Below are 19,291 nucleotides of genomic sequence, written 5' to 3' on the forward strand. Positions count from 1 at the left end.
AATAAATTAATTTAAGAAAAAAATAAGAGTCGGCTCCTTAACCAACTGAGCCACCGAGGCATCTCTATTATTTGCACTTTTAGACAAGTTACTGAAGCTCTTGAAGCTTCCAGATCTTTCAAATGGAGATGATTTCCAAATTCCAAGGTTACTTTGTAGATTAGACACATTTTATGTATAAAGGACACACATGTCTTAAATGTAGTGAACACTAGGTAGTAATTACTATTTGTATACATCTTATCTGTGCAACATCGTTTCCTATGTACATATAAAGTTACACTGTATTTTACCCATATGAGATAGTATTCATTTTAATTGTTAAGCGAGTTTTACAAATGTTGAAATGTCAAAAATGATCATCTTGGATTTGATGAAATTTGATGTAACTTTAGTGATAAATGCTACCTACCATAAGTACCTTTCCCTTTAGTACAATGAAGTACAAATTCCATTAGAAGCACTTGTTAAAAATCAAGGGACCATTCTCATAGAAGATATAAAAGTGGATAATAAGTGCATGAAGAGATGCTCAACATCACTAGTCACTAGGGAAATGCAAATCAAAACCACAATGAGATACCAACTCATACCCATCAGGGTGGCTACTATCAAAAAGCCATTAAATAACAGGTTTGGGTGAGAATGTTGAGAAACCGGAACCTTTGACCACTGCTGACAGAAATGAAAAGTGGTGGAGCCACTATGGAAAACAACTTGCCAGTTTCTCAACAAATTAAACACAGAATCCTCATATGACCCAACAATTTCACTTCTTGGTAGATATCTGTAAGAACTGAAAGCAGGGGCTTGAACAGATATTCATACAGTCATGTTTTATAGTACCATTATCCACAAGAGCCAAAAGATGGAAGTAACCTAAATGAACAGCAATGGATGAATGGATAAGCAAAATGCAGGGAATACATAAAATCAAATGTTATTCAACCTGGAAAAAGAAAGAAATTCTGACATGCTACAAAATGGATGAACGTTGAGGACATGCTAAGTAAAATAAGCCAGTCCCCCAAAAGACAAATATTATATGATTCCATTTATGAGGTATGAGACTCCCTGCTCAGCAGGAAGTCTGTTTCTCCCTCTGCTTGTGCTCTCATGCTCTCTCTCTCTCTCTCAAGTGAATAAATCTTTTTTTTTTAAAGTAGGACTATTTTTCCTAAATTAATTTATTTAAGTAATCTCTACACCCAACATGGGGCTTCAACTCATGACCCTAAGATGACGAGTCACTTGCTCTTCCAACTTAGCCAGCCAGGCACCACAGGTCTATTTTTTAAAGTAATATGATCTCCTTTAAAATGTTATGAATATAATAACAAAAAAAAACCATGAAATAAAAACCAAGTATTAAACTACCTTAATAAACATTTTGACTGAGCCATTTAAACCCTCAGTTGAGGGGATCCCTGGGCAGCTCAGCGGTTTAGCGCCTGCTTTCAGCCCAGGGCGTGATCCTGGAGTCCTGGGATCAAGTCCCACATCATGCCTGCTTCTCCCTCTGCCTTGTCTCTGCCTCTCTCTCTCGCTCTGTGTCTCTCATGAATAAATAAAATATTTTTAAAATAAAAATAAAAAAATAAAACCTCAACTGAAATTTAAATACTGTAAACAAAATACTATGGTCAGAACAATAAACTTATTAATTTCACATTTGTTTTTGCTTTTTTACCTGGGAGAGAGAATAGTACCAAGACACAGGAAGATCAAACACTCTTAGTACTGCTGTCTTCAAGGAAAACTGTGATTCCTTTACTGTTTCTTCTGACATGACTCCTCTTCTGATCTTCATTAAATGAAACATAAAAATATATGAGCCACCAAATGAAAGATACAAATTCAAAATTTATCTCTATCAGTTTTTTCTTTTTGCAGTTAATTATTCATAATATTCTTCCCTGAAGAAAATTACGAGCTAAATTTATCTGAACTACAGGTTTATTTATTAATCACCAAAGCACCCAAAAATAAAGTGAGTCAGATTTGAACTATGAGTTCAGATAGCTTATTTCCCTTAGAAAATTGCAAGTTCTAGATTCTCTCTTTTCTGGTTAAACATGTCAGCTTTTAAATGGTAATGTAAAATCAATTCCTTCCCACCTATTTCCTACAAGTAACAGGAGAGACAGGTGTTGAAGGGAATCTGATTGGAACCAGGACTCCTGGGGCCAGAAAGTAAGCTCAGTTCGCTGAACTTCAGAACTCAGGCACTTATTTTCCAACTAGCCCATTTTAAAGATTTTCAAAGAAAGGCCACATACATGCTATAAAATTTTAGTATTTTTTTAATGCCTATTTCTATTGAAACCAGAGAAAGAGAAGTCAGATGTCTACAGAGAAGGCAGCTATCTCTCAGAAGGGCCCTTAAAGATAGCAGAACCGTCACAGAAACACGATGGTTCCGGCTCTGGGACAGAAACTCCATTTTACCTGTGTACCTAGCTGGACGCATACTAAACAAAGTCACATAATATTGATGTATAAATTAGCTTACAAATTTACCTCTTTATAGTAAATATGCTATCTACTAAAAGAAAACCTATATATGTCATCAAAACATACCCTCTCTGAAATAAAAAACGGTAAGGAGCTAAATTAAAAAAAAAAAAAGTTATAAAGGCTCCCTGGTGAGCACAAAATGAATGGGTCCTGAAGAATATTTTATCTAGGCCAATTAAAAGCCTGAACCGGTCTCTGGTACACAAGAGAGTAGGCTTCTCCAGTAACCAGAATCTTTATGTCTACCAAATTTAACATTTCTTTTCCTCCAATAAGGCCACAGGAACATAACTAAAGAGAAAATAAAAATCATTAGCAATCTCTCTATAAAAGCTTATTGGCTGGCTATACTTTAAGTCCTTTATTTCTGGGCAGCCTGGGTGGCTCAGTGGTTTAGCGCCGCCTTCAGCCCAGGGCGTGACCCTGGAGACCCTGTTTCGAGTCCCACGTCTGGCTTCCTGCCTGGGGCCTGCTTCTCTCTCTGCCTGTGTCTGCCTCTCTCTGTGTGTCTCTCATGAATAAATAAATAAAATCTTTAAAAAAAAAAAAAAGGCCTTTATTTCTGCATATATTTCTCCTCTTTTTGTAAACTCCAGTAGACTATCCATTTCGGTTAATATCCTTTCTTCAGACAAGTATCAAGTCCACTGATTAAGTAGCAGTTTCCTTCCAAATCACAGTTAATACTTGTTAAGGTGGGTTACTGCTACTGACGCTAACCTTACTCCCTACTAGTGACACTCGCAGGGTATACACTTAATCTCCCCTCAAACATATTCTGATTACAATGTTCAGGCTCAGTATAATTCTAATGGAAGTACATTTATTCCAGCCAAAAAACTATGATATAAACATTTAACTGAGAAATACAAAGCAATCCATGAAGAAACAAACAAGAGAAAAATGGTCCTCTGGAGAACAAGGCTGGCATGTAAGAAAGGTTGGGCAAGGAATCATTACTTTTCATTATAAGTCTTCTCAAATATTTGATTTTTTAAGCACCTGTATTATTTTTTTTAATGTTATACTAAAAAGAAAAATCTTAAAAAAAAAAAAAAAAAAGCACACTTATCCCCTCCGCCTCCCAAAATCCACGACTTCTTGAGGAACATTTTTAGTAACTGAAGATTCTGGATCATTAAGCTATCTGTGCTACAGTTAAAAAAAAAAAAACTGAATAATTCATCTAAAGGGACTTTCTCCATCATAGAGGGTTCCAATTTTTTAAGCAGAGGAGAAAGAAACATTTCAATCTAAGCTGCCGCGGCTCCCTTAAGAGTTCTGACAATTTTTTTTTTTTTTTTTTTTTTGCATTCTCATTTACCTCATTCCATTTAACTTAAAATCACTGAGGGAATGATTCCAAACTTAATAATTGAATAAGGTTAAAAATAAAAAAATAAAAAAATAAACCAAGCGTGTCAGTTGTTTTCATGAGTATTAATTAAAATGCACACTAAAAAAAAATAAAATAAAATGCACACTAAAATAAATAAAATAAAATGCACACTAAGGCGGTTTAATTCTTATTCAACTTTGTAGAGTGCGTCTAAAACATCACCCAAAATACTATATTATGTAATATTACTCGCTCCTTTCCAGCTAACCACTGCAGAGCTAAAAAGAAGAAGAAGAAGAAGAAGAAGAAGAAGAAGAAGAAGAAGAAAAAAAGGTGTGATAAGTAGTTTCCTAAACTCCCTAAAATTCTACTCTACACCTCGGACTTTAGAATTTAAGCAAGCAGGAAAGTCTGAACTACACACACACACACACACACCCCAAAAAAAAAAATGACGTGAAGCCTAAACCCATGCAACCTAACTGTGAGAAAAACATAGCAAAAACGCTTCGTCGGCAACGCTGCTAAATCAGCAACGACGCAGGTCTGCGCAGAGCTCGGTCTCCGGGAGTCCTCCCTCGGGACTGCAGCGGGGAGCGACGCGGGTTAGACGGTCCCGAGGCCGCAGGCCGCCCGGGCGGTCCTCACCGAGAGCACCTGCCGAGGAGGCCGCCCCGCCCCGCCCCGCCCCCCGCGCCCCCGGGTCAAGCCCCGTGCACGCCCCGCTCGCGCCGCCGCCCCGCCGCCGCCCAGGCCCCGCGCCGCTCCCCTCGCCCGCCCCGCCCCGCCCGGCCCGGCCCGGCCCCCGCCCGGCTCGGGGCATTCCGGAGCCCAGCCGGACTCTGCGCGGCCCCGGCCCGCCCCCTCCTACCTGCGGCTGCCCCCGGCCAGGTGCGGCTGGCCCACGCCCGCTTCCCCGCCGCAGCCCCGCGCTGAGCCGCCGCCTGGCCGCGGGGGCGGAGTCCTTCCGGGGTCAGGAGTGGGAAGGTGGAGAGAAGGTGGCGGGGGCCTTCTAGCCTTGCTGCGTGAGGGGCTACGTGGGAAGCCGCTCCCGCCATTTTTGTTGAGGGCAGGAGGTTTCCGCCTCGCCTGCTGCAGCTGAGGACTGCTTGGGAACAACTGCGGCTTGACCGTGCTGCCAACTGGCAATCGCATTACGTAGCCCTTTTTAGGGGCTCTGGGACTATTCGTTGAATCTAGTGAAAACTAGGAGATTTTACCCCCAGAAAAATGCACCTAGACACACTCATACATTGTTTTATTTTTGTTGTTGTTGTTCATTCATTGCTTTTTATTTTATTTTATTTTTTTCATATATCGTTTTAAAGGAAAAAATGCAAACAGTGCATACAGGTTCAGACGCCCCAAGCCAACCCACGGAGCTCAGGTTGAGAATTTCTACTATAGATCCGCAGCACTTAAGCGAATGCATGTTAAGAGGTATTCTAACCCTGTATTGAGGTTGGGTTTTTTTTAAGATTTTATTTATTTATTCATTATATATATATATATATATATATACACACATATATATAGAGAGAGAGAGATAGAGAGATTGAGAGAGAGAGGGGCAGGGACACAGGCAGAGGGAGAAGCAGTCTTCTTGCAGGGAGCCTGACGTGGGACTCGATCCCAGGTCTCCAGGGTCAGGCCCTGGGCTGAAGGCAGGGGCTAAACCGCTGAGCCACCCGGGCTGCCCTGTTGGAGGTTATTGATTTAAATTTCTGTTTAGTTTTTCTCCACATTTCCCACTGAATTAGAATATGTAAATGAGGCCATCCCTGAGTCGTTAGGCACAGTATACACTGTTCTGAGGTCCTAACACACAGTAAACACATGGGCCAGGAGGGGGGATGTGGAGAACCACTGCACACACAAAAAGATGCTGTTTCCATGTGCAGTCTCAAGGCAAAACATTCCATCAACACTGCACATTTTTAACTTCCAATTGCTGAGCACATTTGTGGTGAAGTGTCAAAATAATTTTGTAAGGATAGCTGAAACATGACAGTAGTTGTTACTATTCCCACCTAAGGAGCAGGAATGAATAATCATTTCTGTTCGTTTCCAAAATTCCTTTTTTTTTTTTTTTTTAGATTTTATTTATGTTTTGGAGAGAGAGAGTGAAGGAGTGAGAGAGAACATAAGTAGGGGACAGGCAGAGGGAGAGGGAGAAGCAGCCCCCTGCTGAGCGGGAAGCCCTATGCCTGGGGTGGATCTCAGGACCCCAGGATCATGACCTGACCCCAAGGCAGACACTTAACTGACTGAGCCACCCAGGTGCCCCTTGTTTTAAAAATTCCCATATAGTCAAATGGAAAAAAAGGAGAATGACCATACTGATGTATGACTTTGGTAGGTGAATAGTGACTGAAAGTGCACATAGTTCCATGTGAAAATGTTTTGCACTTGTAAAGTAAATGGTGCCATTGACATTTGAAGAACCTGGAATTTGTAAGGCTGTCTTTTGTTTATTCTCCCAATCTCCTTTGGGCTGCCTCCTCCCTACTTCCCACAATTTCTGAACATTCAGCATAATGGGAAGAGCAGTAGTAATAACTACCACTTAAAGCAACTTTACTGAGAACATTATCTCTTTTAATCTCACAATAAACATTATACTAGTACATACTCATTATGGATTTTACTCTTTAGCAAGGGAACGAGGAATGAAATATTTTTGTTACTTTTCTAAATCAATGTAATTTGCTCCAAGCCTCCCTTCTCCTGGGTTGGCAGAGTACATAATTGCTAAAATTAATGAAGGGAAACCTCACTAAAGTGGACTCAGGATGATGTAAGGAGGGGCTGGAAGGGAAAGCTGTACCACTCAATGTCAATTAGGGAAGGAATCGTCAGTCACAGGCTCCAACAGGAAAGCTATACATTGCATCTCCTACAAGAAATCAACTACTCCTGCAACTCAGCCAGTGAGAAGCCATCATCATCCCAAACCCTTGCTTTTCTCCAAGGGAATTTTGTTCAAAACAACCCCTCCCATCTTTCTCCTTCTCCGTAAAATAAGGATCTTCTCCTGTGTTTGTTAGACTTGCCTATTGTTTTGCCATACCTTGCTTGTCCCAAATTGCAATTCTCTGTTATTCCCAAATAAACCCATTTTTGCTGGTAAAATAATTGAGTGTTTTATTTTTAAGGTTAACACACAATCTTAGTCATTAGTAGGTGTATCAGTTAGGATGCTGTTAGTTACAAGCAAAAGAAAACCAAACAAATAGTGACTTAAACATAGGACAGGGTATTCCACATGGATGCAGCATCAGGGAGGCATAGTCTCACATTTGGATATGATGTCTTTTTTTTTAAGATTTTTTTTTTTAATAATTTCTATACTCAACCAACGTTGGGCTTGAACTCATAACCAAGAGATCAAGAGTTGCATACTACTGGCTGAGCCAGCCAGACATCCCTGGATATAATATCTTATGTTATCTTGGCCCAGGAGAAAAATGGGGTTTGGTTAATTCTAGAGGTCTGTCCCTTGCCCTAAGTGAGGAGAATCGTTAAACAACCATCAATGAATTTGGAAGATCCTATATGCATAGTATCAAAACAATGCTGTAGTTTTAGACTGTCCAAGTTCAAATCCTTTCTCTGCCTCTTACTAGGTGTGTGGTCTTGGGTCAAGTACTTAGGTTTATTATTTCTCTGTTTCCTCTTTGGGGTGTTAGGAAGATAAATGTAATAGTTCTTGAAAAGCATTAATATTCTTATGTAAGTTTTTAACTTGAGAAATAACTCCATTGGATCTGAGGATAAAACTTTATTTCCATATAATTGGTTTCCTTTGTAATCCTATACATTTTGTTTTATGCACATAGAAATGTTTCTTTGAGAAGAGGGTCCCTAAGCTCTACCAGAATGTCAAAGGCATCCAAGATACCAAAAAATGATTAAGAACTTAGAACAATTCTGACACAAATTTCTGAGATGTAGGTCATATTCCATGGAACTTTTCCATGTCCTTTGGCAGAAGCACCAAAGCTAAAAGAAATAGATAACAGGGCACCTGAGTGGCTCAGTCAGCTAAGTGTCATGATCTCAGGGTCCTGGGATCTGGACTGCTTTGGGCTCCTTGTTCATCGGGGAGTCTACTTTTCCCTCTCCCTCTGCCAACTCCCAACTCATGCTCTCTCTTTCTTTCTCTCTCTCTCAAGTAAATAAAATCCTTAAAAAAAGAAAAAGAAATAGATGTCAAGTGCCCTAAGTATTCTTAAAAAAGATGCTAGACCAACCACACAGGGCATGCTAGAACTAATGTGAAGCCTCTTTAGCAATCCTTGATTCTCACAAAGCTCCAGGGAATGATGCCGTAGAATTGATCAAAGAAGGCTAAAAAATGAAAATGCCTAAGAGACAGTTTTCTGGAGTGCTGTGTGTGAGGAGTGGGAGAGGAGAGTTCATATCCCATCCTACCCCTACCTCAAGCCAGGCGAAGGAACTTTTAGAAACTCAGACAATTTGACTTCTGTGCCCTATAATTTATGTTGCCTGAAAAATCTAAAGACAACAGACCATCCAAAGAGGCCTCTGATGGCAGAGCAAAGAAAGAGGGCTGTAGTGAAAGTGGCCTGTACTTGCACTTTTGCAAGAAACATTATCCTGTGGGCCATATGAATGCCACAGAAGGTAGCCAGGCTTGAACGACCCTAAGAGGTTGTAGCTTTGAACCAGGAACTCAGTGGAATATCCAAATGGTTAGCCACAGATTTTTCCCCCCAATGTTAGGAAATGATACAATGAGAAATCCCCAGCAAGAGGGGCAGTCATTGAGGAGCCCACAATAATAAGAAAAGAGCCCAGCATTTCGGAATGAGCCACACGTAGAAGGCACCCAAATCAGATTTAATGCACTGGTTGTGTGTAGCTGACATTTCATTCAGGATATTGAGGATCACTGCTCACTCTACCTGACACATTAACATATGGCCAATGAAATTCCTAAAATATTGGTGGAAACAGCACTTATCAAGTGAAAACATTAAGCCTGACCAAATTCTAGCAATTTAGTTAAAAACAACTACATCTCCTAAATAGATTAATTCTTTTAGGTAATTCATATATCCAATTACTTTTTCCATTAACTGCCAAAACCTAGCAGAGTCCCCTAAAATAATTTAGGCCCTCCTTTTTAATCTATATGATGCCAAAAAGCATATACTGGCCATTAAATCTTTGTTCTCATGACCCACCCAGAAGTGTTTGGCAGACTCCTCCACAAGTCAGAACTTCAGAACTCAGACTATGGCTCTACATGCTAATTTAGAACATGCATTCCTTCTACATCCAAATACTACAGATTCAGTTCCTCAAAATGTTAAACACAGTGATACCATGTGACCCAGCAAATTTGATTCCTAGATAATACACAAGAGAAAGTAGAAGATACATTTACATAAAAACTTTACATAAATGTGCATAGCAACATTATTCATAGTACCTAAAAAGTGACAACAACCCAAATATCCATCAACTAATGAGTGCATAAATAAAAGGTAGTATGTCCACATGGTGGAGTATTATTTGACTACAAAAAAGCAATGGTGTATATGCTACAAAGTAAAAACATGCCAAAAAGCCTGTCATAAAAAATATACATATTACGTGTTTCTCTTTATACAAAATGTCCAGTATAGGCATATCTCTAGAGACCAGAAGTAGATCAGTGCTTGCTTGGGGGTGGAAAAATGTGGGAAAATGAAGGTTGCTGTTAAAGAGTATGGAACTGCTCTTTTGGGGCAGTGAAATACTTTTACTTTTTAAAGATTTTATCTATCTATCTATCTATCTATCTATCTATCTATCTATCTATTTGAAGAGGGGGGATAGAGAGAGAGGGACAAGCCGACTCTACACCAAGCACAGAGTCCAATGTGACGCTCAGTCTCATGACCCTGAGATCATGACTTGAGCTGAAATCAAGAGTCTGGTGCTTCACTAACTGAGCCACCCAGGCACCTATGGCAATGAAATGTTCTAAACTTAGATTTTGCTGGTTGTGCAAATCTGCGAATATACTAAAAACCATTGAATTGTATATTTCAAATGTGTGAACTACATCTTAACAAAGCTATTACCCTCAAAAAATTATTATTGTCATTTCTTAGATCAAAAACACTGAGGCTTAAAGAGATTATGGAAATGGTAAAAGCTAGAGATCTGATGTCAGAGAATAATTTAGAGCATGACTTCCCTGGACTGCCTTAGTATTTGTTAAAATGCCATGCTGCTCTAATAAGAATTATGTATTCTATGGAGGTATTTACATCAAACCATAAAATAGTAGAAAATACAGAGTCACCTAAGTAAGGGCTTAGGTAAATAAGTTTATTCCAGAGTTACTTTAAAACCAAGAAGAGAAAAATTAAAATTAAACCCAAATGGAGGGCAGCCCAGGTTGCTCAGCGATTCAGCGCTGCCTTCGGCCCAGGGTGTGATTCTGGAGGCCTGGATCAAGCCCGGTGTTGGGCTCCCTGTTTGGGGCCTGCTTCTCCCTCTGCCTGTGTCTCTGCCTCTCTCTCTGTGTGTGTGCGTGTGTCTCTCATGAATAAATAAATAAAATTTTTAAAAAATAATAAATAAAAAAATAAACCTACATGGAAACAAGACTTCCTATTTTGCACATTTAGAAACCTTGTAATATTTTAAAAGTCTAGAAAACCCTATATTATCTTTAAAATTCATAAAATTAAGAGCTGCATCTGTTATCTATATATTTAAACGATGACCATTTTGAAAAGCATAAGAAAATTACTATCTCCCCAGGTTAGAAAATATATTTTATGTTTCTTTCATATTTTCATAGTTACTCATCTTCAATAGTAGGTTTATTGATTTGTCCATTTCCTACATTGTACAATGTACTGTGCTGAATGCCAGATATACTAGGATAAGGGGCCGACAGTTTGGTTCAGGAGATGGAAAAGTGAACAAATCATTGCAATGTATAATAATGACATTATAATGTATAATTTATAATTAGTACTATACTCATCACTAAAGAATATTCCATAAAAGGAAGGGTCCAAACAGCCTGAAGAAGTTGAAGGTGACTTCCCCTAGGAGACAACCCTTGAAGGATGAGTGGAGTTCCCTTTTATTATTTTTTAAAGACTTATTTATTTATTCATCCTGGCAGGGGAGGGGCAGGGAAAGGGGGAGAGAGAATCCCTAACAGATTTCCTGCTGAGCACAGACACACACACACACACACACACACACACCCCGCAACATGGGGCTCAATCCCATAATCCTAAAATCGTGAGGTGAGCTGAAATCAAGAGTTGAATGCCTAACCAACTGAGCCACCCAGGCACCCCATGCAGAGTTCACTTCTAAGGAAAGGAGTAAAAGACAGAATAGGATTCTATACTTAGGTTTAAAGTTAGGATTAAGGAAAGCAGGATTAAATAAAAGAGGCATGAGCAAATGTTTTCCTTCAAAAGAATGAAATGTAGATTAGAAAAGTTTGAGGAGGTACCTGGATGGCTCAGTTGGTTAGGCATCCAACTCTTGATCTCAGCTCAGGTCTTGATCTCAGGGTCCTGAATTCAAGCCCTGCCTTGGGCATGGAGCCTATTTAAAACAAAACAAAACAAAACAAAACAAAACAAAACAAAACAAAACAAAACTACCTTAGAAGAGCTTGAGACCTACATGTTTGGTTGGGTGTAACAAAAGATGAGATAAAAGGAGTAAGTGGGTGAAACTGACTCCATGAAGGGACTAGAATGAGGCAAGCCAAGTGGCTAAAGTACACAGATACTCTGTTTCAGACAAGTGCAAGGTCTTTAGGTGTTGCACCTTAGGCACCTTGGTTATATGTTAGGCCCTTGATGAGAAAAATAAAAAACCCTCTGGGGTGACAAGGTATCATTGAAGAGTTATGACTGGATTTATGTTTTAGAAAGGCTTGTGTTCAGAATAATGGCATCAGATTCGAGGAGAGACTAGAGTCAGAAAGACATAGAACTATCAAAATAATCTAGGCAAGAATGAAGAGAATCTGCACAGAGGAATCTTCCTAGGTTCCATCCCTCATGGAGTCAGTTGAACATCTATTGATTTTTATCTCCTTGGTCGCTCTCATGGCCATCTCCACTGCTAGGTCCTTACCTTCCCTGGTCTGTGTTCTACAATATTCAGCCCCCATCTATGCCATTCACTGCTATCCAAGTAATCAATGTATAAATCTCATCATGTTACTTCCTTTCTTAAAGTTCTTCATGGATATCTAGAGGAAAAACTTTATTTAGCAGACAAGATCACTCATGATCTGCCTTCTCTGTTTAGCCTGTCCCTGATTCCTTGCCCTCAATTTCTGCTCTAGTAATACTGACCCCTAGTAGGTTCCCACATCTGGCATACTATCTCTTGCCGATGTCCTTTTGCCTGTTTTGTTCCCTCTGTCTAAAAAAATCCTTCCTACACTGGCCTATAAGAAATCTTTTTGCTCAGCCTTTAAGCCAATATCAATTTTTTAAATAATATTTGGTTGACCTGGCTCCTTATTTTCTTTCTTGGAAATTTCCATTTCATCCATCCACATAATTGTCATTGGAGCTGCTGTGTTCTTCCATGACCCTGAACCTCTCTGGCTGAATGCTTCTAAGCAGCACTTAACCAAGGTGAAGACAATAATCTATTTTTTTAAACTAGGAATTCTGTTCTTGGAGAAAACTATAAGATGGCAAATTCAAGAAATGACTAATGAAGAGATCATGGGGAATCCCAGTAATGTTCGAGTTCCCAGTTCAACTTAGCCTTCCTTGGATTTAAAGAGCCAATAAACCCTTTATTTTGCCTAAGAGCATCTCAAATGGTATACCCCAGCTCACTGATGTGCTTCAAGTGGCTTACAGATACGCCCACATAGTAATCCCTGCTGGAAGCCTCTAATTGTGAGCATTCCTGTATACTGACCTAATTTTCTGAATGATCTGATTTGATTATCTGAAAAAAGTTTAAGAAGCACCAACCTAAATTAAAGCAGTAATTCCCAAGTGGGGGTGATTTTGTCACCAATGGGAGGAGGAGGTGCTATTGGCATCTAGTGGATACTACAGATGCTGCTAGACCTCATACAATGCACCAGAACCATACCCCACAACAAATAATTATTCAGTCCAAGATGTCAGTGTTGTCTTTGAGAATCCCTGGGCTAGAGTAACTTGAACCCTTACCCTATTTATGAATAGACAAAACTTGATTTTCTTGGCAGAGGCCTCAAAAGTCAACGTCAAAAATCTTCCCATCCAATTCAAGGTACTATACTGGGAGTAGAGAGGTAGATGCTTCCCTCTCATCTCAAGCTAGGTCTGAAGGGCTTTAAGAGGATCATTTTTTAAAAAGATTTCATTTCTTTATTCATGAAACACACACACACACACACACACACACACACACACACAGAGGCAGAGACACAGGAAGAGGGAGAAGCAGGCTCTGTGGAGGAAGCCTGATGCGGGACTCCATTCTAGGTCTCCAGGATCATGCCCTGGGCCAAAGGCGGCGCTAAACCACTGACCCACCAGGGCTGCCCAAGAGGACCATTTTGGAAAGATGTGTCCTTTGGCATATTAGACAGGCAAGACTTGGTAACTGATTTTCATTTGAAAAGTCGTAAGTCAATTGGCTAAGACTGCCTCCAAGAAGATGAACACAGGCTGATGGGAATGGCCCACACTTCTGTGCAAGATATACATGTGCTTTTTTGTGGACCAAGTGAAGGCTCCATGTAAGAGAACTGGATTGGATCATCTTGAAAGATGTTGTCCAATAGGACTGCCTGCATGAGAGGGATGATCCTAACCTTTGGATGGATCCCTGGAAACTAAAGCACTGAGGTATATGTCATAAGGTACACCAGAAGGTACACCCCTGAGCCAAGAGATTGTAGATAAGTGATAATTCCAGAAGAGAAAGACTAGCCTCAGACCTCTGCTGTACCCAGAGAGCAATGACACCAGGCTAAAGCTGTTTTAGTTAGGAAAGAATCTTTCTGTACCTGTCTTTTTCAACCCAGGAGGGGACCAAAATGAAAAGCCAGTTGGGGGAAGAATGGGGAGGGAATGGCAGATAATTTTTTGCCTGTATGGTTCTGGAATTTTTGACATTGCACTGGACAGAACTTTTTAATACCAGGGAAAAAAGATCATTTGTTTCTTACTAGATCATGACTGGAGGACTTTTTAATTACCTGGGAGTCACTGGAAAAGCAAAAGGCTTTGCCTAAGGTTTTGTCTTAGGAACAGAGAGGGTTGGATCTTCAGAGATTTTTCAGAGACAATGATGAGAAACAATAAAATCAGTATCTGCCTGTCCCCCACCAAATCCATCTTGTTCATCACATTAGGAGCAACAGTTTAATTGGGTTTCTATTACTTATAACCAAAAACATATTATAAGGACTGTTTAAATTGGGATTTCTCAATAGTGTCACTAATGATGTTTTGGACTTTCCTGTCATGTCGATGCAAAGGAATGTAGCTAATTTCTCTTCCTCCCATCTTCTTCAGGAATACTGCCACACATCCACTATCCACCATGGGACCAAATACCCTCCACCCTCAGTTGAGAATCAATAAATATTTGAGTCTTTCAATGCAGGACTATGAGAATAATTATTTTTTTTAACATTTTAAAGATTTTATTTACTTATTCATGAGAAGCACACGGAGAGAGGCAGAGACATAGGCAGGGAGAGAAGCAGGCTCCCTGCGGGAAGCCCGATGTGGGACTTGATCCTAGGACCCCCGGATCATGACCCGAGGCGAAGGCAAACGCTAAAACACTGAGCCACCCAGGTGGACTATGAGTCCCGTGGACTATGAGAATATTATGAGCAAGATTGAAATCCTCGCTGCTCTTCCTGAGGTTTACAGTTCTGAAGATATAGGCAAAAAATTAAATATACACAAAAATCTTAACATAATTAAAATTTATAATAAATTCTCTGAAGGAAACAAAGGATGCTGAAATGAGGAATAACAGGGTAAAGAGTGCTGCTTTAAACAAGGAATATCCAAGGATGCCTGGGTAGCTTAGCTCAGTCAGTTAAGCCTCTGACTCCTTGATTTTGGCTTAGGATGTGATCTTGGGGTTGTGAGACCTGGCCCCATGTTGGGCTCTGTGTTCAGACCAGAATCTGCTTGAGATTCTCTCTCTCTCCCTCTCTCTGCTCACACCTCTATTTTTATCTCTCTCTCTAAAAAAATAAATTAATAAAATCTTTAAGCAAGGAAATTCGGGGATAGAGTTAGCCAGATGAATGAAGAAGTTTGGAATATCTAGTGTAAGTATATCTGATTAGAGAAATAGCATTTGCAAAAGCTTATTCAGTCCCAGGTATATGAACATCAAATGTATGTTTTGTGCCATTTCACTCACCATTACTTAATTGCAAAAATAAGAAGGCAATTGTTTTTTTTTTTTAAGATTTTATTTATTTATTCATGAGAGACACACACAGAGAGAGAAGCAGAGACACAGGCAGAGGGAGTAGCAGGCTCCACGCAGGGAGCCTAACGTGGGACTCAATCCCCGGACTCCAGGATCAAGCCCTGAGCCAAAGGCAGATGCTCAACCCTTGAGCCACCCAGGCGTCCCAAGACGGTAATTGTTTTGATGTGACTATTTAATTGTCTTCCTATCCCTATTTCTTTTCCTCTTCCTTCTTTTCATTTTTTCTCCCTACCATTTTTACTTTGATTAAATATTAAATGTACACTTTAAAATTTTTTTGCAAGTAGCATATTGATGAGAACCTCTTGCTACCACAACACTGTTAGAAAATTTAAAACACTGTCTTTTTTCAAATAGATCTATGCAACTCTCCTTTACCTCCGGTATCAGAGAACAAGACATCTGAGAGCAAATGTTTTTCACTATCACTCTTATCTCTTAACAAAGAGGTAATGTTTAAAACATTTAGATATTTGATTTTTTAAAATTAAAATGAACCACATTGCTGACATTCTATAGTATGTAAGCTGCGATATTGAAATATGCTGGAAAAAACAAAGGGAGGAGTGATAGTGCCATGGGCATCCTCCAAACTGTAACTTCCATTCTCTCTCGGTGAACCCCGGTAGGTGACCATTTGTGATGCAAACTGAGGTATTGGTGTTAATCTCTATACAGCTAGCAAAGGTTCATCCCCCCCCACTTTTATCATAAAAATATAAGTAGAAGCTCCCATATATTCTACTTGATTCTGATGGAGATTGAGCATCTTGCATAGTCCTTGGCTACATGCTCCCATTTTGGAGACTGCAAAGTTAGAGATAATCAGATAGATTGAAACTGGCCATTTTAACAATAATTTTCATTAACTGAATTGCTTTTTTAATTGTTTGCGTAGCAATTATCTGAACGAATTTTGAGTTGCATGCATTAGAGAAGGCCGGTCTCTTTTAGTGCTCTAGGCACTAAGCAGATACTAAGGTTTCAATAAATATTTCATTTGATCTTGATTTTGGCCTAGGGGAAAACGGGAGAGATGAATTTCTCCCTTGCAGATGTGGAAAAGGAAACGCAATTACTTTCAGAGACTCTAAGCCTTAAGAAGTTGGGAGAACAAAGAAGAGAGAGGAGTAAATTAAATGGTCTATTATTTCTTTGCATATAAGGTTAGAAACGTGAGGCCCTTCAGGGGCCCGCCGGAACGCAAGTTCTCTGATGCGCTGAGACAAGACCTGCTGGAGGTCGTGGATGTGAATGTTCAAGGCGGGCGGAACTCGGGTAGAAGCGACGCGAGCCTCACGCCTAACTAAAAGCGCTGCGCAAGCGCCGGGCGCTGGAGCGGGAGCGGGTCTCTAACTCCCCGCGCCGAGGGCAGGCCGGGGTCTGCGCACCTGGGCCGCGGCGGCCCCGCCCCCCGCCCGCGGCCCCGCCCCCCGCCCGCGGCCCCGCCCCCCGCCCGCGGCCCCGCCCCCGCCGTCCGCGGCCCCGCCCCCTCCCCGCCCGCCCGCCCGCGGCTCCGCCGAGACACCGGAAGGAGCTGCAGCCGCTGCGGGAAGTGGCCGGGGCGGGAGGCGGGGACCCCGCGGGCAGCGCTGCGGAGCGGCTTCCCGGCCCTCCGGACGCGGCGCCCGCCCTCTCGAGCCCCCGGGAGGGAGAGAGCGCTCGGCGGCGGGGCGGCCGCGGGCCCCCGGCGGGCCGTGGAGGTGAGCGCGGCGCCGCGGGGCGGGGCGCGGGGCGCGGGGCGCGGGGCCGGGCTCGGTTCCCGCGGGCGCGCTGGGCTGGGGCGGGGGGCGCGCGGGCGAGCCGAGGCCTGGGTCTGCGCCCCGCCTTACGGGGACCACCCGCTGGCCGCCCCGGCGCGGATCCCGGGGGCGCGAGCCAGTCGGGGGCTTGAGGCAGGGGCCCCGGGGGCGCTCCCCTGGGAAGCCACAGGCCAGGGGGTGGGGCGGGTCGCTGACCCGCGCGGGGTCCCCTCCGGGATGCCAGCCCCCCGCCCCTCTCCCCTTCCCCCGAGCCCCCTGCGGGCTGCCAGCCACCCTCCCCCGAGGTTCCTCCCTCCGCCCTCCCCCCTGCCCTTCTCCCCCGAGTGCTCTCTCCCCCTGTCCCCTCCCCTCCACCCCTCTCCCCCTCCGCCTCCTCTCCCCCAGTCCCCTCTCCCCCTCCCCTAGTCCCCTCTCCCCCCCGCCCCTCTCCCCTCTCCCCTCTCCCCTCCCCCCGCCCCTCTCCCCCCCCCCCTCCCCGAGTCCCCTCGGGGTTGCCAGCCCCCCGCGGTGGGCGCAGCGCTTGGAAGCCCCGCGGCGCGCCGGCTCCTGGCTCCCGGCTCCCGGCTCCTGGCTTCGCCCTGCAGCGCAGTTGAGGTGATGGAACCTCTTCGTGCAGCCCCACAGCCCCGTTATTCATTGTTACTAACGGGAAAATCCTGGGGTGTCATCGTCCCAGGGATATTTCTTCGGCCTGTATGGGGTCCATACTGCTGGAGAGGTTGTCCCGCACCAGCCCGTCTGTCCTTTTTGCAGCTTTTGTTTGTGTCGGATTTCCATAGTGTGTGGTTTCCCAGACCTTTACTCAGATATACTTACCGGGTACAAAATGTTCTTCATTTAAATAATGTTCACAGGGTGCATGTTGAGCTATCATTTGAGCATCTGTTAGGTGTTTTGCACTCAGCGTAAACATTTTTAGGGTTTACGTTTTCATATAATTAGTGTTAGGCCTGGAAAATTGGGCCAGAGGGTAAAATCCTAGCACGAGCATGCATAGGCTCTAAATTGAGGATGGATTTTACCACAAGGATCTCTAGACTCAATTTGCTTAATAGATGTGTAGAATTATGTAATTTTTAAGGTTTAATTAGATTATTTTTTTCTTTAAGGAAAAAACCTGTTTAAAAAAATAACGAGCCTGTCTTTGATCCATTTCTAGTTGAGGCTGTTTTATTATTTGGGAAGGTCTGACCAAATTAGATAATATGCTTTCTGACTTGAACCTAATACAACTGTTGTTAATGAATTCATGCTGCTAATATAAATAGGGGGAATAAGATTCCTACTTATTGACAAACAATGCTGATTTTAAAAGAGGGTGATAGTAATAGTTACATTAGGCTGGTGGGTTTGTGTTGTTTCATTTACTTTGGCGGGGTTGGGAGAAAAAGACCATACAAAAAATATTCCAGGAATAAAATATTTGACCTGCTGAATGCAAGAGGGTTTAGTCTACTTAAAATTGCATCTTATTTTTGATCTCATTTATTGCCAACTTTCACTTTTTTGTCTTTCATGAACTACCAATAACCAAATAACAATGTAGTTTAATGGCATTAGATTGCAGTAAGTTCATTTTAAATATTTGAAATTCTGATTAAGGAGATAATTTTTAATTTTTGTGTATTGCTGTTAGAATTTTCAGTGACCTTTTACATGTGCAATCTTAGTTGAACCTCATGTCAGGTCTCTTAAGTTAGGAATGCCAAGAAGTGAAGTCTTTTCCCATGACAGAAGCATTTGAAGATTGTGTAAGGATCAGAATTTCCTTAAAGCCTGAAATAATCTTACTGAAATAACCTTTGATAAAAATTAGAATTTGGATAGATATTAGGGCGCTGTGAATTATAAAATATGATAAACTGTGGACTCTGCTAGAAAATGAAGTACATAAATGGTGAAAAATTTTTGGTGAGAAATGTGAAATATAAACATCTTTTAAGGGCAGCCTGGGTGGCTCAGCGGTTTAGCGCCACCTTCAACCCAGGGCATGATCCTGGAGTCCAGGGATCAAGTCCAGTGTCAGGCTCCCTACATGGAGCCTGCTTCTCCTTCTGCCTGTGTCTCTGCCTCTCTCTCTCTCTGTCTCTCATGAATAAATAAATAGAATCTTTTAAAAACAACAACAACAAAAAAGTCTTTTAAAAAGAAAGGAATAACTGCTTTTTTTTTTAAGTTTTAATTATTTAAA

At 41.9% G+C, this 19,291-nt stretch overlaps 2 protein-coding genes across 11 annotated transcripts in view; one reads left to right on the plus strand and one right to left on the minus strand.

The window, feature by feature from the left end:
* MIGA1 (mitoguardin 1) overlaps nucleotides 1-4,973 on the minus strand; it is an 82,843-nt gene extending 77,870 nt beyond the window's left edge. Inside the window, exons 1-2 of one of the 6 annotated variants that reach the window (XM_072754822.1) lie at nucleotides 4,728-4,973; nucleotides 1,691-1,804 (exon numbers count right to left, since the gene is read on the minus strand). In XM_072754822.1, the coding sequence (XP_072610923.1) occupies nucleotides 1,691-1,789 (99 nt within the window). In that variant the 5' untranslated portion in view covers nucleotides 1,790-1,804; nucleotides 4,728-4,973. Of the gene's footprint in view, nucleotides 1-1,690; nucleotides 1,805-3,841; nucleotides 4,550-4,727 lie in introns of those variants that run through there. The other 5 variants (XM_072754825.1, XM_026004740.2, XM_072754824.1 and 2 more) reach the window with 5 other exon arrangements.
* An 11,898-nt stretch (nucleotides 4,974-16,871) lies between these two features.
* Nucleotides 16,872-19,291, plus strand: part of USP33 (ubiquitin specific peptidase 33) — a 53,744-nt gene continuing 51,324 nt past the window's right edge. Inside the window, exon 1 of one of the 5 annotated variants that reach the window (XM_072754829.1) lies at nucleotides 16,872-17,040. The gene's annotated coding sequence lies outside the window, so the exon portion shown is untranslated. Of the gene's footprint in view, nucleotides 17,041-17,279; nucleotides 17,695-19,291 lie in introns of those variants that run through there. The other 4 variants (XM_072754828.1, XM_072754827.1, XM_026004737.2 and 1 more) reach the window with 4 other exon arrangements.

The sequence above is a fragment of the Vulpes vulpes genome, chromosome 3 (assembly GCF_048418805.1).
Source record: "Vulpes vulpes isolate BD-2025 chromosome 3, VulVul3, whole genome shotgun sequence".
Lineage (NCBI taxonomy): Eukaryota > Metazoa > Chordata > Mammalia > Carnivora > Canidae > Vulpes > Vulpes vulpes.